This window comes from Lepus europaeus, chromosome 10 (genome assembly GCF_033115175.1).
Source record: "Lepus europaeus isolate LE1 chromosome 10, mLepTim1.pri, whole genome shotgun sequence".
Classification (NCBI taxonomy): Eukaryota; Metazoa; Chordata; class Mammalia; order Lagomorpha; family Leporidae; genus Lepus; species Lepus europaeus.
In genome coordinates this window covers 83,297,671-83,320,209 of record NC_084836.1, presented here as the reverse complement: position 1 = coordinate 83,320,209, position 22,539 = coordinate 83,297,671, and the positions used below count along the sequence as shown (strand labels likewise).

Sequence of the window (22,539 nt, the reverse complement as noted above, 5' to 3'; positions counted from 1 at the left end):
GAATGTGGGTCATGGTTGTTCTGGCTCCGTTTCTGCCAAGCTCTTGTCCAGGTGAAGCCGGAGGTCAGACTGGATGGGAGGACATCAGGTTAAAAAGGAAGCGTGGGCAGGGGTGCGGGTCACAGCTCCGCCTGCTGTCAGCTCTCAGCCCTGCTACGGCTGCTCTTCCCCACTCATTTCTGTCCCCAGAATTAGGATTTTTCTCCTTGTAGACCCATCTTCCCCCAGGAAGCTAGGGACTATTTGGCCCCAAAACTCAATCATCAGAAGCCAAGATATAATTATCATGGCCTCAAGTGTGTATTCTGATTCTGGAAAACAAAGTTTAACATTCCCAGGGAAAAAAGAACTGTATTTGGACAAGTCTTCCAGTCCAGAACAAACCCTTTGCTGCTCACCCAGAAACAGGCTCTCTGCGGATCTACCCCAGAATTCAGTAGTTTAAAAGACTAACCATTCGTTTTGCTTGTGGTCGACAGTTAGCTGGGTTGCTCTGCTGACCTGCACCAGTCTTGGCTAAACTCAGCTGGCCGCACTCACACACCTGTAGTCAGCTGGAGGCTGAGCCAGAGGCGGGCTGGTCTAGGACTTCCTCCCTCGCATGGCTGGCAGTGATGGGCTGTCAGCTGGGGCGGGGACTTCGCCTGGGCTCTGTCTCTTATCAAGGGCAGGCTAACCCAGGCATAGGAGAGACAGCAGAAGTCCACGGGGCTTCTTGAGACCTCTGCTGGGGACTGACTCAGAATCTCTCCACCCCGTTCTGTTGGCCAAAGCAGGACACAAGGCCAGCCTGCTTTGAAGGGGTAGGAAACTGACTTCTCTTCATAGGCAGGGCTTCAAGGTCATATCTCAAAGGGTGCGCCTACAGGGAATTGTGAAAATTTGACATTCCAGTCGATCTACTACACTCCCTGTGCCAAGACAAGGTCACCTGGGTGCTGATTTCAGCAAAGGTTTCTTGGCCTCACAAGCAGCCTGGTGTGGACTGGTTCTGGGGAGTTCTGCAGATGGTCAGTCTCCCCCATTCATCCTGACTCCCGTCAGTTTCACTTTCAGAGGGTGCTGTTTCTTGATCTTGATCTTGATCTTGAGGGTGCTGTGTGTGATCCTCCACACCTGCTGTGGGGTGACCCCGCTCCCCCGTCTGGTTTCTGAGAGCACCTGCTTGTAGAGGTGGAGTATCCTGGTATCGATTTACCAAGATGCTGAGGACGATTCTCAGCCAGTGGCTGAATCGATGCTTGTTGACTTAGCAACCTTATCCATCAAGGGCTAATTAACTCCCACTCTCATTAGCAACGATTGGAAACGTCAGGGGAACCTGGCAGCAATCCAGTCGTCTCTCCTGCTGCTGCTGTCTCTGCCCTTAACTTCTGCGGCAGGAATGTGGCCCCCTGGTGGCCACGCAGGGACAGATTTCCTCTGCCAATGCCTTTTGTCTTCTGGCTTTACAGTGGCCCGGAGCCCCTGGGGCCAGGCTGGGGAGTGGAGGGAGGTTGCACATCTGACCCTCTCCTGCCCTCCCAGGCCCCAAGGCCAATGCTCTGGGGGTGAGAAAGTAGGAAGCAGGAGGCCCGTGGCCCAATCCAGGGTTCTTGAAGTAGAAAGGAGACGACCCACAGAGGTAGGGAAAAGGGAGACAGAAGGTAAGAATGCTGAAAATATGGTTGGAGCAGAAGAGCAACACTAACTGTAGGCACTTCTGACAAAGCTTGCCCTGTATAAGTAAATAGCATGTGGTAGTGACCATTGTACATATCGTTATGTATGCTTTACTTGACCACATAAGACTTCCCTCTTATATTTGGTGTTCATTCACACAGGGACAATGTCATATAATACTACATTTAAAAGCATTTTAGGGCCAGCACTGTGGTATAGCGGATAAAGCCATTGTCTGCAGTGCCAGCATCTCATATGGGTGCCAGTTCAAGACCCGGCTGCTCCACTTCTGATCCAGCTCTCTGCTGTGGCCTGGGAAAGCAGTAGAAGATGGCCCAAGTCCTTGGACCCCTGCACCCACATGGGAGACCCGGAAGAAGCTCCTGGCTTCTGGCTTCAGATTGGTGCAGCTCCGGCCATTGCGGTCATTTGAGGAGTAAACCAGCAGATGGAAGACCTCTCTCTCTATCTCTCCTTTCTCTGTAACTCTGACTTTCAGATAAACAGATAAATCTTAAAAAAGAAAAAAGGCATTGTAAGGGTGTTCACTTAGCCTAGCTATTAAGATTTCCATTAAGATGCCCGCATCCTATGTCAGAGTGCCAGGGTTCAAGCTCCAGATCCGCCCGAAATGCCGCTTCCTGCTTGTACAGACCCTAGGAGGTGGCCATGGTGAGTCAGGTGTTCCGGTTCCTGCCACCTGTGGGAGATCTCAATTCAGCTTCCAGCTTTGGCCCTAACCAAGGGTTGTTGTGGGCATTTGAGGAGTGAACCAGCAGATGGGATCTCTCTCACTCTCACTCTGTCTTTTAAGTTATTAAAAGAAAGTTTTGAAATTCTAAGTAATCCAGTATTATCTAATAGGATAAAGAAGAAATATATATACACATATATAAGAATTTTATGTAATTTGGGTAAAAGGTATCTACATGTCATTTATGTAAACATATATATGATATGTAACTATGTCTCTATTATAAATACCTTACATGTGTTTTTTTTAAAGACTTATTTTAGCTGGCGCCGTGGCTCAACAGGCTAATCCTCTGCCTAGCGGCACCGGCACACCGGGTTCTAGTCCCGGTCGGGGCGCCGGATTCTGTCCCGGTTGCCCCTCTTCCAGGCCAGCTCTCTGCTGTGGCCCGGGAGTGCAGTGGAGGATGGCCCAAGTGCTTGGGCCCTGCACCCGATGGGAGACCAGGAAAAGCACCTGGCTCCTGCCTTTGGATCAGCGCGGTGCGCCGGCCACAACATGCCGGCCGCGCCGGCCATTGGAGGGTGAACCAACAGCAAAAGGAAGACCTTTCTCTCTGTCTCTCTCTCTGTCCACTCTGCCTGTCAAAAAAAAAAAAAAAAGATTTATTTTATTTGAAAGGCAAAGTTACAGAGAGGCAGAGAAAGAGAGAGAGAGAGAGGTCTTCCATTTGCTGGTTCACTCCCCAAGTGGCCTTGACAGCCGTAGCTGAGCTGATCTGGAGCCAGGAGCCAGGAGCCAGGAGCTTCTTCCAGGTCTCTCACATGGGTGCAGGGGCCCAAAGACTTGGACCATCTCCTACTGCTATCCCAGGCCATAGCAGAGAGCTGCATCAGAAGTGGAGCAGCCAGGACTAGAACTGGTGCCCATATGGGATGCCGACACTGCAGGCGGCGGCTTTACCCACTACACCACAGCGCCAGCCCCTTACATATCTTATATTGCTAAATACAAACATGTATACACATACACTTCCATTGTGGCTGAAAAATGTCTAGGAAAGGGATAATAATAACTACCTCTAGAGGGATTTCTTTTCATTTTCCTTTCATATACTTTGACTTTTTTACAGTGAGTATGTGCTATCTTTACAATTTTTTTGAAAAGCAGCCTGTTTGGGACCGGCGCTGTGGCGCAACGGGTTAATGCCCTGGCCTGAAGCACTAGCATCCAATATGGGCACCGGGTCTAGTCCCTGCTGCGCCTCTTCCAGCTCTCTGCTATGGACTGGGAGAGCAGTAGAAGATGGCCCAGGTCCTTGAACCCCTGCACCCACGTGAGAGACCCAGAAGAAGCTCCTGGCTCCTGGCTTTGGATGGGTGCAGCTCCAGCCATTGCAGCCATCTGGGGAGTGAACCAGCAGATGGAAGACCTCTCTCTCTGTCTCTACCTCTCTCTGTAACTCTGTCTTTCAAATAAATAAAATAAATCTTTTAAAAAAAAGAAAAGCAGCCTGTTTTTAAACCACAGAATGTTTTCCAGCTTTTTTTAATCATGTTATCCCAGCTTAAATTGCAAACTCAGGTGGCTGTTTATATTGGGTCCTTCCTGAAAAAATATTTCCTGTGGTGCCCACCAGAAGCGTGTGGTCTCCAGTATAGACAGTGAATTCAGTCATGGATTCGGCTGATGAAGGAGTCCAAATCCGGACCCTCCCTGGGCAGAGCCTTCCCTGGGTACATCACTGCCCATGCCTGGCAGCCCCTGGCTCCCAGACAGGTGCTGGAGTTGGTGGCAGCATCTCCCATTGATTTTTTTTTAAACATTTATCCATTCATTTGAAAGTCAGAATTAGAGATGAGGGAGGGAGGGAGGGGAGGAGAGAGAGAGAGAGAGAGAGAGAGAGAGAGAGAATCTTCCATCCTCTGGTTCACTCCCCAAGTGGCCACAATGACTGGGGCTGGGCCAAGCCGAAGCCAAGAGTCAGGAATGTCTTCCAGATCTCCCACATGGGTGCATCTGTCATCTTCTGCTGCTTTCTCAGGTGCATTAGCAGGGAGCTGGATCTGAAGTGGAGCAGTGTGGTCTCATACCAGTGTCCACATGGGATGCTGGCATTGCAGGCATCAGCTTTACCCACTACACCGCAGCGCCGGCCCCATCTCCCATTGCTGTTGCACCCAGGCAACCCCTGGCTCCCTGGCAGGCACCGGAGTTGATGGCAGTATCTCCCATTGCTCTCCCCAGGGCCGCGGGGGCAAAGGCAGCATCTACGTGTGGGCCTCCGGGGACGGTGGCAGCTACGATGACTGCAACTGCGATGGCTATGCCTCAAGCATGTGGACCATCTCCATCAACTCGGCCATCAACGATGGCAGGACTGCCCTGTATGACGAGAGCTGCTCCTCCACCTTGGCCTCCACCTTCAGCAACGGGAGGAAGAGGAATCCCGAGGCCGGTGTGGTGAGTGCGACCACTCTGTCCTCCTTTCCATGTGCCCACTGGGACAGGGGTGGGTTGCTCTGCTAGCTGCCCTCCTTCTCTCAAAGGGTTAACATCAATTCGGAGGGAAAGACCCGTTTCCTTCATGCCCATTTACTTTCTGTTACAAGGTGGAGTCCTACCATATGCTAGAAGGAAACAGCGATGACTCTTTTCTAGCTCACGTTCCATAGATTTTCTTCTTCATTATTTTAGCTTGCAAGTAATGATACACCCCAGTTTACCAATAAGTTTTCCCAGCACGTCATTCATAAGAGTAACTGAGAATGGTGACATCACACTGTGACCCCACCTGAGCCATGTATGATGGTTATGTAAAAAAAGCATCTCTGGATAGAATTTTCTGGGCCTATAAGCGCCCTGAAACTGGGCACACCTGTGAATTTTCTCGAGCGAGGGTTGTGACTTTCATCATATTTTGACGTGGTTCCATAATTCTCAAAGCAAGAAGGTTATTTGTTGCTTTCTTCTGAGCAGTTCTTCCTTCCTGAACAAACAGGCTTGCAATGGTAAATTTTCCCAGCCCCTTACAAATATGTCATCTGTAGAGCATAATGAACCCCTGTGGATCCGTTCTCCTCTGTGGCTATGTGGTTCACTTAACCTTTCCTGGGACCTCCACGCCAGGAATCTAGTAGGTGGTTCCTAAGTTCCCGGTGAGCTACATCCCCCAACTGGCCACCCACCCCCTGCTCTGAGGCTTCGCGAGACAGGAGGACAGGAACCCAGAACAAAGCCATCAGTACCAGCTAGGGCTTCCACCCTGCGTTTCCCCATAAGGACTCCCACCTTGGCAAGCTGACTGGGCTCCCATGTGAACCAAGAGAAGTCCTTTACCTAGAAAGAGACACTGACTTTGACACCTGTCCCTCCTAGGAGTCCCGCAGGGGCTCTTAGTTGGTCTAGAGGAGATCGGAGAGCATGCCAGGTCCTCCCAGGAGAAGGAGGCCTCAGCTTCTCTTACCCATGAGCAGCACGGGCAGAAAGGGAGGAAAACCGAGCAGAAAAGATGTCCAGCTGAGCTTGTGATGCTTCCATCATGAGAGAGATTTCACTCCCTCCCCTCCAGGGTCTCACCACGGTGGCTTTGACTTCGACCCTTACCCATGACTCTCTTCCTACCGGGGCTAGGGAAGAGCCTTGAATTTCCTCTGAATGCTGTAGTTTTGCCCAGTAGATGCCTTTAAACCTCCTTTGTTCCTCAAAGGAATAGACTCTTTGAGGGTCCTACAGGCAGAAAGAATGCCTGTTGTTTGTACATGATCCTAATAAAGATCTTGGCGCTACAAACATTGGAAATAAGGTTTTTCTCCTTGTGAGAGTTCTTTCAAACTCAGTTTGTCAGCTCCCCCACATCCCTGAAATGAGACTTGTGGAGGTGTTCACACGCCTGTTGGGTCGTGTTGACCCACCGTGTCTCAGTGCCTCTCCATGAGTTTTAGATGTAGAGAAATATTTACTTTTAATATTTTGTTCTTGGCAGACTTTAGGTGAGCACACTGTTCTTCGTTTTCAGGGATGCCATCCTTTTCTTCATGAGAGAAAAAGAAATGCTGGTGAAATGGCCCTTGTGCTTTCCAAGAGCCAGTTCCAATGCCACAAAATTTGGGTTCGCACTGATTATGGTGGTGGATCACCACCTTGATTGATCACCACCTCCTAGTGTTTCTTTTACAGATTCAGGAAGTAAATGTTTCTCTCATCACTGATATAGCCAGATATGCTTCTTTGAACAATTGACTTATCTTGACTTCTCAATGTAACTATGAGTGATTATACATCCCTTTTTGCATGGACTGCTAGGAAGCTCAGTTAAAATTAATTGCAAAGGGATAGATGTATGGATGCCGAGCTTATCCTTAGCTTCATCTTTATCTTCTTAATCAGAAAAAAGTACAGTTTAAACAAAAGAAATATACAATCCCCTGCTCCCTATTAGTCTGAGAGTTCAAAATAGCACAATGTATTCGCTCATCACTCAATGTCTTCCCTTGCAGGCAACCACAGATTTGTATGGGAACTGCACTCTGAGGCATTCTGGGACATCTGCTGCTGCTCCCGAGGCAGCTGGCGTATTTGCACTGGCTTTGGAGGCGAAGTATGTTGATAGCTCTGGGCCCAGGGCTGGCCTGACAGGGTGCACTAACACACAGATCTCTCCACCCACATACCAGATGTCCGTGGGGTCAACAGCGGGTAGGGGAGCTGGGAGTGCCAGTGAACTCTGCTGGATATTTCTAAATGGCCTGGGCCCTAAGTCAGTCACACACACACACACACACACACACACACACACCATAAAACTCTAACCCTTGGAGAGCACAAACCCCTGCACCCGACAGCACGTTAGCACATATCAGCAACTTACTCAGATACCAACTAGGCCACACAGCTATTTCTTTTTTTTTTTTCTTCTTAATTTGAAGGGCAGAAAGAAAAAGATCTTCCACCTACTAGTTCACTGCTCACATGGATCTCCCATGTGAGTGGCAGGGACCCACCTATCTGAGCCATTACCTTCTGTCTCCCAGGGTACACATTAGCAGAAAACCGGAGTCCAAAGTAGAGGCGGGACTTGAACCCAGGACTTTGAACTTGGGTGTGGGATATGGGTGTCCCAGTTGGCATCTTGACCACTGTGCCAAACGCCCATCCCTTGGATATTATGTCTTTCTTTATGAAATCCACCCCCTTTGTCCTCTGTCCCCTTGGCTGTTTGACCCCACTAATAGTCACAATCAGCTAAATGAAGGAAAATCAGATGGCCCAGCTGGGTGGCTCACAAGGTGTTTTAGAGCATGTGGCCAACAAGGAGCTCCTACTCAAGACTGTGCATGTGTAAGTGAATCCTTTAACACGGAGAGAAGGTGGGCCCAGTCATGCAGTGTAGATCAAGAAGTGAGCTTTTCTGGGAAACCTTCGAAGCTACAGGTAAGAGGAGACCATTCCCACATTCTCACCATCCCATAGAGAAGCCACGTGTTGCTGCTGCTGCTATGCTGTTGCACTTGCTTGGATTAGAGCATCAGTGGAGGTGTCTGTGCACCTGCTGGTCCCCTCCAGTGAAGCCGGGGCTGGCCTTATGTTCCAACATAAACACTGGGCTTCAGAAACACCTTATATGTGGTGTAAGAACAACTACCAGCTGTGCAAGGAGTTGTCAGGAAATGCAGCACCCAGAAATCTGCGAGAAGTCAGATTTGGGCTCCTGGGGGAGGAAAAATGAGTCCCTCTTCTCCATCAGCAGTTGCTAGGCAACCCGACCTCCTCATATCTATCTACAGGCAGCACCACTTGTCTCTCTGCACATATGTGGCGCATTTTCTGATTTGTGCAGGAGCAAGAGTTGGTTCCTAGAATAGGAAGGGACTTGAAACAAGTATCCACTATAGCCTTCTGCCTTCAAGCAGAAAAGGCATAATTATATGACTTTAAGGTAGATAGATGACAGATAGATAGAGAGATAGGTAGAAAGATATGATGGGGGGAAGGAGGAGGAGGAGAGAGAGAGAGAGAGAGAAGACTCCCAAGGTGAGAGTCCTCTGGATCAGTCTAAACTTTGATTCTTGTAACAGAAGTCAAGACACCAAGAGACAAACATTGGTCATAACCTAACTACTAAGCACAGAAACCTAGAGTTATGCACATTTAATTTGCATCTCCTGAAGATAAAACCGTGCATCTGAGGGCTTGAGTGGGCCCTGGGATCTGAGCTGGCTTTGCTTACTCTGGCTGCAAGAGGACCCTGCTGCCCACTGCACAGCCTCCCAGGGGACAGGGAGCAGGAGTCTCTGGTCTCCCTGTCAGCCACAGAAGGCAGCACTTGACTCCCAGTCTCCTGGGAAGCAAAAAGCACTTGCCCAGACCCATGTGCACACAACAGGACCATCTCAATACACTAAAGCAGTGGTGCAAAGCTGCTGCAGTCCTAACCAAGCCACGGTTTTGCATCCCTTTAGCACCGAGCCTCAGATACCTTACAAATTGCACAATGGCCACTTGAGCACCCTTTGGGAGCAGTGGTCATCAGTGTAAAGCTTTCTCTTGTCAAAGGGAGAAAATATTACCTAGAGGGCAGGTGGATCAAGTCCAGTAGCCCTAACATTCTTCAAAACGCCAACTGCCTGTGGTGGCAGCAGAGTCTGAGATGAGATTTGGGTGCAAGTTATTTATAAAGGAAGAGGTATCTCCCAGGAAAGACCAGCAAGGAAGTAGGAGAAGGAGTTGGGGATGGGGAGTAACCCACCAAGGTGCCATCTCGGGAGACGTTCTGGCTTGGGCTCTGGCGTGCAACCTGTGCCTCTGAGTTTGTTCCTCCTCAAGCAAGCTAAGAGAGGCCCTAGGGGATGCAAATGCCATGGGACCTCTGGACTTCTGCACCTATAGCACAGCCCTCCAGTGGCCAGCGGTTAAAAGCATTGGTCAAGATGAAATCGCCCCAGGAGAGGGCCTGGAGGGTGGAGGAGACAAAGGCCCTTCACCTTTCCTCTCTCTTCTGACACTGCGATAAGGCAGCAGGGAGTCCTCAGTGACACACAAGACAGCAGGCAAAGACTGTTTCCTACCCAAAGGGCCAACGCAGCAGCTTTTCCAAAGCAGTTTGAATGCAATAGATTGTCCTGTCCACGTGCACACCCATCAGAAACCTTGGAAGATGGAGAATAAGCCTTCCTCCCCCCAGCACAACTCCAGGGGGAAGGGGCACCCTTCTGCCCTCCTGAGCAGTCTTCGCTTTGTTGCTTCATCTCAAAAAGCACCAAGACTTTGAAAACGCCAACTTGAGTCACAAGGGAATATGACTCACATCGGCCAGTGGGACCTGTATTAGAGAAGTTTCTGAGGACGTTAGTGTTTGCAAACAGACTGGTTTAGTCACTGAACAAACAGTGCCAAGGACTGTCCAGGGCACTGGGGATATGAGTATGTTACAGATATTGTCTCTTCCCAGGAAGACCGGACAGCCTGGTTGTCAGAAATGAAATACTCCCATGTAGCCAACACCAGGACCAAGAAGCAGAGCACTGCCTGCCAGCACCCAGAGTCCCTCCCCAGTCCCCTTCCAGTCCTACCCCCATGACTAATCATCACCTGACTTCCAATAGCATAGACTTGTTTTTATACTTTGAATTAAGTGGAGTCATACCGACGCTGTTTACACGGTTCTGCATTTCCATTGCTATAACAAAATACCCGATGCTGGGTACAAAAAAAAAAAATGTTTATTCAGCTCATAGTCTGGAAGCTGAAAACCCAAGATTGGGAAGCCCATCAAGTCAGCCTCTGAGGAGGACCCCCTTGGCCTCATCACATCTCAGTGGGTGGCATCATGGTAGAAACATGTGAGAAGAGAGAGCACGTGGAGGCAGGAAGCCAGGGACCACTACTGCTCTTTCATAACAACCCTGTCTCTCGATAGCTTGATAAGAGCCCATGAAAACTGCACCCATTGCTTCCAAGGCCAGTGCCTCAGTGACCCAATCACTCTGCTCTAGGATCTACCTCTTAAAGGTGCTGTCACCTGCTAACATCACCACACTGGAGATCAAGCTTCTAACAAATGCACCCTTGAGCAAGACACTCTAACAGCACCCAAACCATAACATTCTCTTTCTCTCTGTCTTCCTTGGGTCAACATTGTGGTTGTGCAATGTGTCCACGTTATTCAGAGTAACTATGACTCATTGCTATGCAATGCATATGTTCTATAAGTTACATCTCAATGGGTTTATCCATTCTCCTATGGGGGGCTTCAGTTTGGGGCTAAGCTCATTCTAATGCATATGTCTGGGGAATGTATACACATTTCTGCCACATTCATACCTGGGAGTGGAATTGCTGTGCCATGGCTTAGGCATATGGACAAGCCTAGAAGATGCAGCCAAGCAGGTTTCCAAAGTGGTTGTAATAGTCTACATGTCCATCAGCAAAGTACCAGAGTTCCAGTTGCTCCATATCTTTGTCAACTCTTAGTATTGTCAGTCTTTTCCATTTCAGCTGCTCCATTGTGTGTGTTAGAAAGCTCTTTAGAAGTACATTTATGTAAGTTATAGAGGCAGGAAGATTTTTTTGACTGACATATATATTGATTCTGAGTAGCACACGTACAGTATCATTCAACTGAGATTCACAGTGTTCCAGGTTTTACTAGGAGTCTTTGTCCCAGGTGTTGTTCGTCTTAGTCATTGTGTCTGTCTCCCTCTCTTGCCTTGCCTTATTCTTGCTCTCTTTCTCCTTTCTCCAGCCTGGGTCTAACCTGGCGAGACATGCAGCATCTGACCGTGCTCACCTCCAAACGGAACCAGCTTCATGATGAAGTCCATCAGTGGCGACGGAACGGAGTCGGCCTGGAGTTTAATCACCTCTTTGGTTACGGGGTCCTGGACGCAGGCGCCATGGTGAAAATGGCTAAAGACTGGAAAACCGTACCTGAGAGATTCCACTGTGTGGGAGGCTCCGTGCAGGCCCCTGAGTAAGTGGGGCAGCAGCACAACTCCAGGGGTGCCATTTGCACAGAACACAGTTGTGTAACTCACAGCTCCAGCTTCTAGAGTTGAGCCTTAACTGCCTCAGTAGCTTATGTCCTTGTTTCTTAAGTGCAAAAATCAACCAATACAGCAGCACCCAGATCAGTAAACAGAAGATGATAATATCCCAGGAGGCCCCTTGGGTCCCCTTCCCTCATCATCTCCCCAAAGGTAACCCCTGTTCTTACCTCTAACCCCACAGATGATCCTTCCTAGTCCATATTTCACATAAACGGAAGCACGTACCATGCTCTCTTTTATATCGGGATTCTCTGCTCAGAATTACTGTGTTTGTGGGATTTGCCCATGTGTGGTATGTACTTACAATTTATCCTCATTGAAGAAGAGTGTTCCAGCCTGTGACTGTAGCACCCTTTGCTTATACATTCTGTTTACAGGGCTGGCTTTCACCCTGAGTAAGTTGGATTGCTAGCCCCACTCAGAAGCCACCAGCTTGGTGGAGTGTGCTTGCTACCCTTCCAACTTCCCGCCATGGTAGGATGGGACGATAGGATACTTCTCTGTTCTCTCTCTTTCTCTCTCTCTCTCTCTCTCTCTCTCTCTCTCTCTCTCTCTCCTAGTCTCTCAGTATGGTGGAGGTAGCAGTTCTTACCAGTATTAGAACTATTCCCCTATCATGAAATGCATAGACCTTAAGTGTAGTATCTGTGTCCTGATGAATGCATATCCCAGGAGCTATCACAGAACATTCGTTCCCTTAACCCACAGATGCCTCTTGTTCCTTCCAGCTAGTCCACAAACCAGTGTCTTCGCTCTCCTCACTACAGAGTAGACTTACTACTTCAGCATTGGCAAAAGATTTGTCCAGGTTACAGCATGCAGCATTAGCTCATTCATTCTCATCGCCTTGTAGTATTCCGAAGAGACATACGCCTCTGTGGCCTAGGCCATTTACATCGCAGCTCCTCTTCCCCTTCGGTGGCCCCCAACTCTGACTCCATTTCTGTGGACCATGTCACTTTGTACAATATCCAGTCTACAGCTCTATCTTCTGCTCCTGGATTTTCTGTAGCTTTTGTCATCAGCTACCCAGACCTGAACTCAAACCTCTTTTTAAACAAGATTTATTTTAAAGACAGAGAGACAGAAAGACAGAGATTTTCCACCTCCCCAAATGGCCACAACGGCCTGGGCCAGGTCAAAGCAAGGAGCCAGGACCCCTCTCCTGGCCTCCCACAGTGGGCCATCATCTGCTGCCTTTCCAGACACATCGACAGGGAGCTGGATTGGAAATGGAACCGCCAGACCTCAGACCGGCACTCAGATGTGGGCTGCTGGTATCTCAAGTGGCAGGTTATGCTGTGCTGTGATGCCGGCCCCCTGATTTCAAATCTTGACTTTACCAACATGAATGATACACTTATCCTCTCTGATCCTCTGTTTTAGCAATTCTCAACCTTTGTCCCTGACCTCTGTGGGACAATTCTTTGAGGACAGAGGTCCTGCATGGGGAGTTAGTGCACAGTGACTCCTGTTGTTAATTTAACAATTAACACTCTTATGTATGATGTAAGTGACCACCTGATGCTCTTGACATGAGCTGCATAGGCTGTGTGTGGAAGCCTTTTGAATCCACAATCTCCATCAGTATTTAGGCAAGGCCATTAGCATAGTGGAAGTTCTCTCCTCTCTTTACAGAAAAGCACATCTTTCTTTTATGGCCACATCTTTCCACTGGGGTCCCACTCACAGGATCCTTCATGTAGAACATTTTTTGCCGCAGTCTCTTGGCTTTCCATGCCCGAAATTCAGCATGATGCTTTAAAACTCATTAGACAAAGCATGTAGGATTATAAAGGAAATCAGTTTGGTTGAAAACCAGTGATGAAAATGTTAAAAAACAGATTGTGATGAATTCATATATTCCCTTTTATTCACACAGTACACAGAAAGCTCTAGAGGCAAGTCCAATAGCCATGATCATTTCATGGCAGTGAGAGCCACTTAGGATACCTGCAGGTACCGGCGCCATGGCTCAGTAGGTTAATCCTCCACCTGAGGCACCAGCATCCCACATGGGCACCGGTTCTAATCCCGGCTGCTCCTCGTCCAATCCAGCTCTCTTCCGTGGCCTGGGAAAGCAGTAGAAGATGGCCCAAGTCCTTGAGCCCCTGCACCCGCATGGGAGAAGCTCCTGGCTTCGGATCGACACAGCTCTGGCTGTTGCAGCCATATGGGGAGTGAACCAACAGAAGGAAGACCTTTTTCTCTGCCTCTTCCTCTCACTGTCTGTAAATCTACCTGTCAAATAAATAAATAAAATCTTAAAAAAAAAAAAAGACACCTGCAGGGGCCAGCACTGTGGCTCAGCGGGTTAAGCTACCATCTGCAGTGCCAGCATCCCATGGGGTGCCAGTTTGTGTCCCAGCTGCTCCACTTCTGATCCAGCTCCCTGCTAATGTGCCTGGGAAAGCAACAGAGGATGGCCCAAGGACTTGGGCCCCTGCCACCCACATGGTAGACCCAGATGAAGCTCCTGGCTCCTGGCATCAGCCTGGCCAAGCCCTGCCATTGAGGCCATTTGGGTAGTGAATTGGAGGATGGAAGCACTCTCTCTCTCTCTCTCTCTCTCTCTCTCTCTCTCTCCCTCCCTCTCTCTCTCTCTCTCTCCCAGAGACTTAGTTGAAAGTCAGAGTTTTATAGATATATACAACAAATAAATAAATATTTTAAAAAACAAGAACCAAAAAGACACCTGCAGTGACTGATGAGGGCTCACTGACAGCAGAAGCTTGGGAAGTGCTCACCCCTGCCCCAGGGCTGCATTCAGAGTGGAAGGGGAAGAGGGGAAGCTGAGTCTCCGGCAGGGGTTTGGTGAAACTAAGATGCACGGTTTCCCCTCCAAACTGTTAGACTCCTGCTGTGCCCCCAAAAAAGAGCCTCTTCTCTCTTCCCTCATAGTCAATGGAGGTCAAGTCCCTTTCCTCCCCAAGTTGGAGGACGTTAGCACATACAGGTGTGAAGCTGGCCCGTGGAAGGCCCTAGAGAACAGAGCTTTGTCTTTCCCACTCAACCATCACCGGAAACGTCCATACCTGTTGATAAAAGAAAGATAATATGAGCAGGCCTTGGGGCAGCTTGGGACACACTCATCCCATATCAGAGCACCTGGGTTCCAAACTCAGCTCTGCTCCTGATTCCAGCTTCCTGCTGATGTGCACTCTGGGAGACAGTAGATGATGACTTAAGTGCTTGGGCTCCTGCCACCCACAGGGGAGATCCAGATGGAGTCCCTGGCTCCTGGCTTCTGCCTGGCCTAATCCCAACTATTACAAGTATTTAGAGAGAGAAACAGTGGATGGGAGATCTCTCTCTCTACCTTTCAAATAGCATGAAAATAAAATGTTTAAAAAGAAAGAAAATAACACGGTGAAATTTCAGATGCAGTGATTGCCAGATTCCTACGTGAATTCCAAATTGTGTATCCTCATGGCCGAAGGCATCCTCCCTTAAATGAACTTCCTCCCCTGGGCAAGCCTCCTACCCTAGGTGAGCACCACCCCCAACACAGGTGAGCATCATTCCCTGGGCTCGCAGCCTGCCGTGGACAAGCGTCGGCCCTCGGGCAAATGGCCCCAGTGTTCTCGGAGCCCCTAGAGCACAGCGCCACATGGATCGCTGCACAGCTGTGTCTCTTTTTTCCCATGGGCTTGTCCGTGATCTCACAAGGCATCGCTCCTGTCAGCTCTGTGTAGGAAGAAGCTTTAGCCTGGGCCCTACAACAATCTCTGAAGACTCTAGTCGCACGTGCTCCCTGGGGTGTTGTAAACAAGGACATCCCAGTAGAGACTGCACTTGCCCACCGGGATGTGGCCTCCCCGTCCCAGGCGTCAGCTCTCCCCCTGCAGGTAAGGCAGGGAATTCTCTCTGCGATCTCAGCCTCTGCCGAGATGGGGCTGAGGGGCTGCTAGGGAAGCAGGGAGCTTCCTGAGACAAAAGCAGTGAATGCAGAGCCGCCATGTGCACGCATCACTGCTGTTCATGCCCCTCCTCTTGGCGAGACAGCTGGTGCTGAGGCCCAAACCAGCCCATGACCGAGGCTGTCAGTGTACGCGAAAGAAGGAAGGAGCGCTCCTTGAGCATCTACTGTGTGGACTTTGCGCACTCACGGGCGCCACGGTTGCCCCGTGGTTGCAGGCGTGCCGCTCCTCACGCAGGGCAATGAGTGCATTGCAGCTTCAACAGCAGCTGGCCGCTGCTGTGCCTCAGTAGAGAAGCAGTGCCGCGTGCCAGGCAGTGCCAGCCTTCTACACACACTGCAAGCCAGGAGGTGTTTCCCGTCCTGATTACACGGGTGAGGAAGCGAAGCTGCGGAACACAGAAGAGATGAGCTCAAGGAAACAAGGGGCAACCGAGACTCGAAGCAAGGCCCGTCTGAGTCCTCATCCCAGGCTCTTTTCACAACAGGACATTGACCACGAGCTCCTGGTGTGTGCCCAGGCCCTACAGCAGGCCCCGTGTGAGAGCCCTGCAATAGGCCTGGTGGTGTCACCGCAGCGGAGGGGGCAGGGGGCGGGGGAGGGCAACTTACAGGCACACCAAAGCAGCCCAGCTGCTGAGTGGCCAAAGTGAGATCCAAGCCCGGGCTTTCTGTACCTCAGGTATCTCAGATTCTCCACCGGCAAGGGCTCTTCCCAATACGCACGCCCCCGGGTGGTCCCACTTCCTGAAACCCCATAACCGCCAGCCATTCCAGAAGCCCTGTCCCTGCGTTGGTTTACCGTGTCCTCTGGGAGACACTGACCCTGGGAACCAGTGTCCAGATGGGGGATTTCGGGCTCAACCAGCTTTACCCAAAGTCAAGGTTAAAAGGGCATTGATGGCTCAGTTTCCCCTGTTGGAGTTCAGAGTGACTTTTGGAGAACTGTGGAAGCTCAGGAGATTTTCTGCAGGGGTGAACGTGTTCTCTGTCTGCGCCATCCAGTACAATAGCATCAGCCACTGAGCTCGATGAAAGGGATGCATTCCACTGAGGCACTAAGTTTCCATTTGACTTCATTGTCATCGATTTGAATCAAAATAACCCCCTGTGGCCAGCGGCTCCCACCTGGGACAGCTCCACTCTAAGGCCCATGGGGTAGCCCCACCTTGCAGAAGAGACGCTAAACAGGACGAACAGAACAGGGAGTGGAAATGGAAGGATGTCACCAGTGGTGGCTGCAGGAAGGCCAGGCCAGTCCATCTGGTGGTCTCGCACCTGCTCCTGGTGCCAAGACTCGGCTGCTCACTCCCCACGTGAGAACAGCGCGACATCGAAAGTCCTAATGCAGAAGCCCAGGCACAGCCCTGGGAGAGTGCTGCTCAGAAACCCTCAGCGGCAGTCACCGCCAGTCCCTGACGTCTACTGTGTCACGTTACCACGTTACCGCGGGATGTTGGCATCACCAGCTTCAGTCTACAGTCAAGAAAGCAGGAAGATAGAATGCATGGCTCTGGTTCACAGAACCAGCACCTCCAGCGTTCCCTGCGTTCTACAAGAGCCTGGACCTGGAGCCTCCCTCCCTCCTTACAAACAGGAAAGACTGTGTGTGTCTGGAACTCTGCTGTTGCAGCAGCAGTGGGGCCCAGGCGTCCCTCAGCACTGCCATTGGAGCACCATCCACGTTTGCATTCACATTGGCTACATTCACAATCAACAGAAAGATGGTGCTGCCACAGCATTTAATTTGTGTCTTATTTATGTTTATTTGAAAGGCAGAGAGACAAAGAAAGATCTTCCATCTGCTGGTTGACTCCCCAAATGCATGCAATGGCCAGTGGCCGGCCAGGTTGAAGCCCAGAGCCTGAAATGCAATTTGCGTCTTCCATGTGGGTGGCAGAGACCCCCGTAGTTGAGCCCTCACCTGCTGCTTCCTAGCGTGTGTGCATTGGCAGGAAGCAGAAGTCAGTAGCAGAGTCAGGACTTGCACCTTGGCACTCTGATATGGACTGCACACTTCCCAAGTGGCATCCTCATCTCTGCACCAAGTGCCACCCCCACTGCGTTATTTAGGGGAACCGTTAGCGTGGAATATGCTGGAGCCCTCTGGGTGGAGGTGTGTGTTGATACAGACCTATGCTCTGAAGTCAAGCAAGATGGACTCCCTATGACCCTCAGAGGTGATGTGTCTGTGAGAGAGGGCGGGAGGGAAGGAGGGACGGAGGAGAGGAGAGGACGTGAGCTGAATCCGCCTGGCCTTCCAGCATAATCCAAGCCAGTGCGGAATTTGGAGCAGGAGGGAGCCCTGGAAATGATGCTGTGCAGATTCATCATTGAAGTAACTGGAGGCCCAGAGATGCCATCGGCCCGACCACTCAGGAACTTCATCCCCTGTTGGTAGCCCTGTTTTCAAGGAAACTGGAGAGCTATTGAGGCAGGAGCTCAGCAGGGTCCTCCCTCCACAAGGACAGAGACCTCAAATGTCTTGCTCATGGCTGTATCTCTGGTGCCTAGAACAGTGCCAGGCACTTGGCAGACAAGAGGGCCATACGTTGTGTAGGAAGGAAGGAATGAGACTGTTCGGCCAGCCCCCCCTCCCCCCCCCCCCCGCACGAGGAAAATGTCCCAGTGATAGCCATAGGACAGCAGGCCAGGCGGGTAAACCTCGCCTTGTTAGAATCTGGGCTCTGCGTCCTCTCCTCCAGCCCTGCCACTGAACTCGGCTCTGATGCTGGTGACCCCCCAAGGGACTCCAACTCTGTGGCCAAAGACACCCCAAAGTCTTCTACCCTTTCACAGTATTGTCTTTCACTAGAATTAATTAACCCAATTTCAGCCTTTTTAAATGTCAGTACAGGTTGAGCATTGCTAATCCAAAATGCATCAAAATCCAAGATATTTTGAGCACCAACATGAGGGCACAAGTGGAAAATTCCACAGCTGACCTCATGAAATAGGTCACAGTCAAAGCACAGCTGCACTAAAGATACTGCATGAAATTACCTTGAGGCTATGTGTATAAGGTATACATGAAACACCAATAAATTTCACATTTGGACTTGGGTGCCCTCCCCAAGGCACCTCATTATGGATGTACAAATATTCCAGAATCCAAAGTCCAAACACTCTGGTCTTAAACACTTTGAATAATGGATATTCAACCTGTTATAACATTCATATTAACAATAGCTTCTATTTATCGAGATTCTGAGCCCTTTGAGAGAAAGGTTGTCCCAAAGATTAACCTGAGACAGGACTGGAGTGCTTACTCTTTTCTTTTCATTTTTAAAGATTTAATTATTTATTTGAAGGGCAGAGTTACAGAGAGGCAAAGGCAGAGAGAGAGAGACAGACAGACAGACAGACAGACAGAAAAGTCTTCCATCCACTGGTTCACTCCCCAAATAGCTGTAATGGCCAGAGCTAAGCTGATCTGAAGCCAGGAGCCAGGAGCTTCTTCCGGGTCTCCCACGTGGGTGTAGGGGCGCAAAGACTTGGGCCATCCTCCACTGCTTTCCCAGGCCATAGCAGAGAACTGGATCAGAAGTGGAACAGCCAGGACTTGAACCAGCGCCCATATGGGATGCTGGCACTGCAGGAGGCAGCTTTACCTGCTGTGCCACAGCACTAGCTCTTACTCCTTTCTTAAGATTAATTGATTGATTGATTGATTCGAAAGGCAGAGCAACAAAGAGAGACAGAGACAGAGATCTTCCATCTGCTGATCCACTTCCCAAATATCTGTAACAGCCAGGAACTACATCCAGATCTCCCACTTGGGTGGCCCAAGTACCTGAGTCGTCATCTCCTACCTTCCGAGGTGTTAGCCAGAAGCTAGATGGGAAATGGGGTAGCCTAGACTCAAGCCAGCACTTCACTAGTGGGTGGAGTGTCCCCTGTGATGGCTTCATGCACTGTGGGGCACAGTGCCCCCTCTTCACTGACAGGTTTTGAAGACAGACATGAGGAACTGGAGATGTGAGACAGGGCAAAGGCCAGCCAAGAGTGCATGGATGAGAAGTTGTCACCATGAGCAAGCAGGCCGAATCCAAGTGGGGACCTGAGTTGACCCATTGAGAAAGGGGAAGTTGGAGTGTTATTTATCCACCACCTACCAATGACTGGTGGAGGATGGACACTTAGAAGTGAATCCCAGATGCCTTGGGGCTCTCCAGCACACTGGCTGAGCAAACTGCCGTGGTGTTAGACACTGCAGCCACACGTAAACATAGGGTGGCTCTGGAGGGGCACCAGCAGCCTCCCCCACCTTCCCTTTCTACACGGAAGCCTCTGAGTGAAGCCATGTGCTCAGACTCCAAAGCTGGGATGGAGTTAAACCCAGGTCAGCCCGATTAACCCCAAAGCCCTGCTCTTTCTGCTCCCTGCCGTTGCCTTTGACTCACCTCCCACCTGCTCATGGTATGCCCACGCCTCCCCTGACTCTGTCTCCTCCTCACTTTGCCCCCAGGAAAATTCCACCCACTGGCAAGTTGGTGCTGACCCTCACAACCGACGCGTGCGAAGGGAAAGAGAATTTCGTCCGCTACCTCGAGCACGTCCAAGCGGTCATCACAGTCAACGCCACAAGGAGAGGAGACCTGAACATCAACATGACCTCCCCGATGGGCACCAAGTCCATTCTGCTGAGCCGGCGGCCCCGGGACGACGACTCCAAGGTGGGCTTTGACAAGTGGCCGTTCATGACCACCCACACGTGGGGAGAAGACGCCCGGGGAACCTGGACCCTGGAGCTGGGGTTTGTCGGCAGCACGCCCCAGAAGGGGGTGCTGAAGGAGTGGACCCTGATGTTGCACGGCACACAGAGCGCACCCTACATCGACCAGGTGGTGAGGGATTACCAGTCTAAGCTGGCCATGTCCAAGAAGGAGGAGCTGGAGGAAGAGCTGGACGAAGCCGTGGAAAGAAGCCTGCAGAGCATCCTGAGCAAGAACTAGGCCACCCCGCCACCCTGTCACCCCGTCTCTGCCTCCGCCCAGCAGCTGCTCTCACCCCTCCCCCAATGCGAGTCCATCGCCTGAGCTGAAAGCTTTGCTCACTGTCCATGATGATTTTCACGACAATGAAAACAACCTTTTCTATTCCACCATGCCCCAAATATAGCGTTCCCACCAACGTGTATGTCCCACGTGTCACTCCAAGTTCTTTCTTTCCGTCATCCAAATGGGTGATGTCCTGCAAACGAAACTGGCACAGCTTCTCCCAGCCCCCCAGTCCCAATTTTTTTTCCTCTCTGAGAAAAGAGCACATTTCAAAAGCCACGCCCAGTGGCTTCGAGGATGTTTGTCCCACGGCCTGAACGAAGCACAAGAGAGGTGGTGGATCCTTTGGGGAGAGGTAATTTGAACTTAGCAAGGGATGTTGATGAAATCACACCATCCAGGGAGAGGCCTAGTTACTAGATGGGGGCAAGAGATCTGAAAGGCAAGAGCTTTGGAAATTTCACCACCAACCCCAATATCCTTCCTTTACCTGTCCTGCTCAGCCAACATGATAAATATGTAATCTAAGAAAGTTCTGGAAAAATCTGCAGGAGCAGCCCAAATTTCTCTCCATGTGTAGAGTTCAGCCCAGCCCCAGTCTTCTGGGGGTCCTCACATAGCTGCCCAAAAGAAAATAGGGCAAGTCGATCATGCAGACGTGGCCACCTGTCTGGGGCAGGGTCGTTTGTTCTCTGGTTTTTAAAACTGTCTCTGGGGTATCTTCATCTGATGTAAGGGAGAGGCAAGGTGAGTGTTTTCTCAAAGCTTTGCACACATCTTCTTGGGTTTTAATTTCAAAAAAAAAAAAAAAAAAAACCACTGGAGAGGAACAACTTCCTGCCTCTTGCTGTGATTTCAATGATGTGTCGGAAGGGTGATGGAGACGTGTGCGAGGACACGAGTGGTCATCCCCACTTGGACCCCTCGACCAGTGGAGCCTCTTCTGCCGAGAAAGGGATGTGCCACGTGCAAGCTCGCTCCCCGGTCCCTTGAGGGCTGCAGGAAGCAACAGGACAGCTCTGTTGGCTCACGGTGCCATCTTGGTGACTCAGCAGGCCATGAGACATCGAGCATGCAACCCAGAGGCGGCTGTTGTCAGCCCCAGAACACACCATTTCTTTGCTAGACAGACGACCAAGTGACTTCTTGTCACTCAATTTTCCTACCCAGGTTTGCCTTCTCATCCCCAGTGGCAGGGCCCACCCATTCCCAAGACAACGGCTCCTCCTCTCCCACTCCCGGCTCCTCCCTCCCTTCCCATGGGATCTGCTGGCATTGCCCCAGGGTCTGTTCCCCAGGCCAGCAACACAGAGCACTAACGGTGGCAACTTTGAGAGACAATCTGGAAGTCCCAGTGTCTGTCTCTTCTCCCCCATCTTGGCATGAATTCCAGTCGTCTCGAACATCTTGTGACCTTCCTCCATCATGCTTTGAAGTGTAATATTTATGATTTTTTAAAAGAAATTTATTACTTGTTGCAAAGGTCTTTTTAAACCAGTTTAAAGAAACAATAAATGGAAATCATTGAAAATTCATTTCACATTAATTGTCTGAAAATAAACCAAAGGACATTATGTGTGCATGTGTGTATAAAGTGCACACAGAAATATATATACATATGTAGACTATATACATGTGTGTATATGTGTATATATATACACTTGTATAAATGTATATACACACATATACCCAAAATGTGTGTATGTGTACTTATTAAAGAAACAGACACTATATTCATCTCTTAAAGAATATTCAGAGACTGTCACGATGATTCTGGCTGAAGAAAAAGGCCGGTGGAAATTCAGGTCAAAGTGTTCATCCATCCCCATTATGTCACCTGTGTAATTTTGCAACTCTCTGTATAAACATTAAATGTCTTCTATAGCAGCAAAAATATGAAATAGTTGTCCATATTTTCAAAGTTGTGGTATAATTTATGAAATTAGAGAGTGACTTATCAGCTTCTTAATAGAAATGGCAAGTTTTGATATGACTATACAGTATATAAAATATATATAGTGCTATATATCCACATATTGGGTCTCTTTCATTCTTTTTGGCTTCAGTATTGATGCTGACCTCTGTCTAGCTAGTGCTGTTTTTATGATACCCCAGATCCTAATGCAAGAGACATTTATATTCATTTATTTTAAAGTTAAAATAAGTGATTGATGAATAGGGTTCACATTGTTCCACCCGGTGCCAGATTTTATAAGT

At 49.8% G+C, this 22,539-nt stretch overlaps 1 protein-coding gene across 2 annotated transcripts in view; it reads left to right on the top strand.

Annotated features, from left to right (window-relative positions):
- Nucleotides 1-20,277, top strand: part of PCSK2 (proprotein convertase subtilisin/kexin type 2) — a 307,137-nt gene extending 286,860 nt beyond the window's left edge. For both annotated transcript variants that reach the window (XM_062202269.1, XM_062202268.1), the window contains 4 exons: nucleotides 4,604-4,819; nucleotides 6,856-6,956; nucleotides 11,100-11,327; nucleotides 19,791-20,277. In XM_062202269.1, coding sequence (XP_062058253.1) covers nucleotides 4,604-4,819; nucleotides 6,856-6,956; nucleotides 11,100-11,327; nucleotides 19,791-20,277 — 1,032 coding nt within the window. The remainder of the gene's footprint in view (nucleotides 1-4,603; nucleotides 4,820-6,855; nucleotides 6,957-11,099; nucleotides 11,328-19,790) is intronic.
- The last annotated feature ends 2,262 nt before the right edge of the window (nucleotides 20,278-22,539 follow it).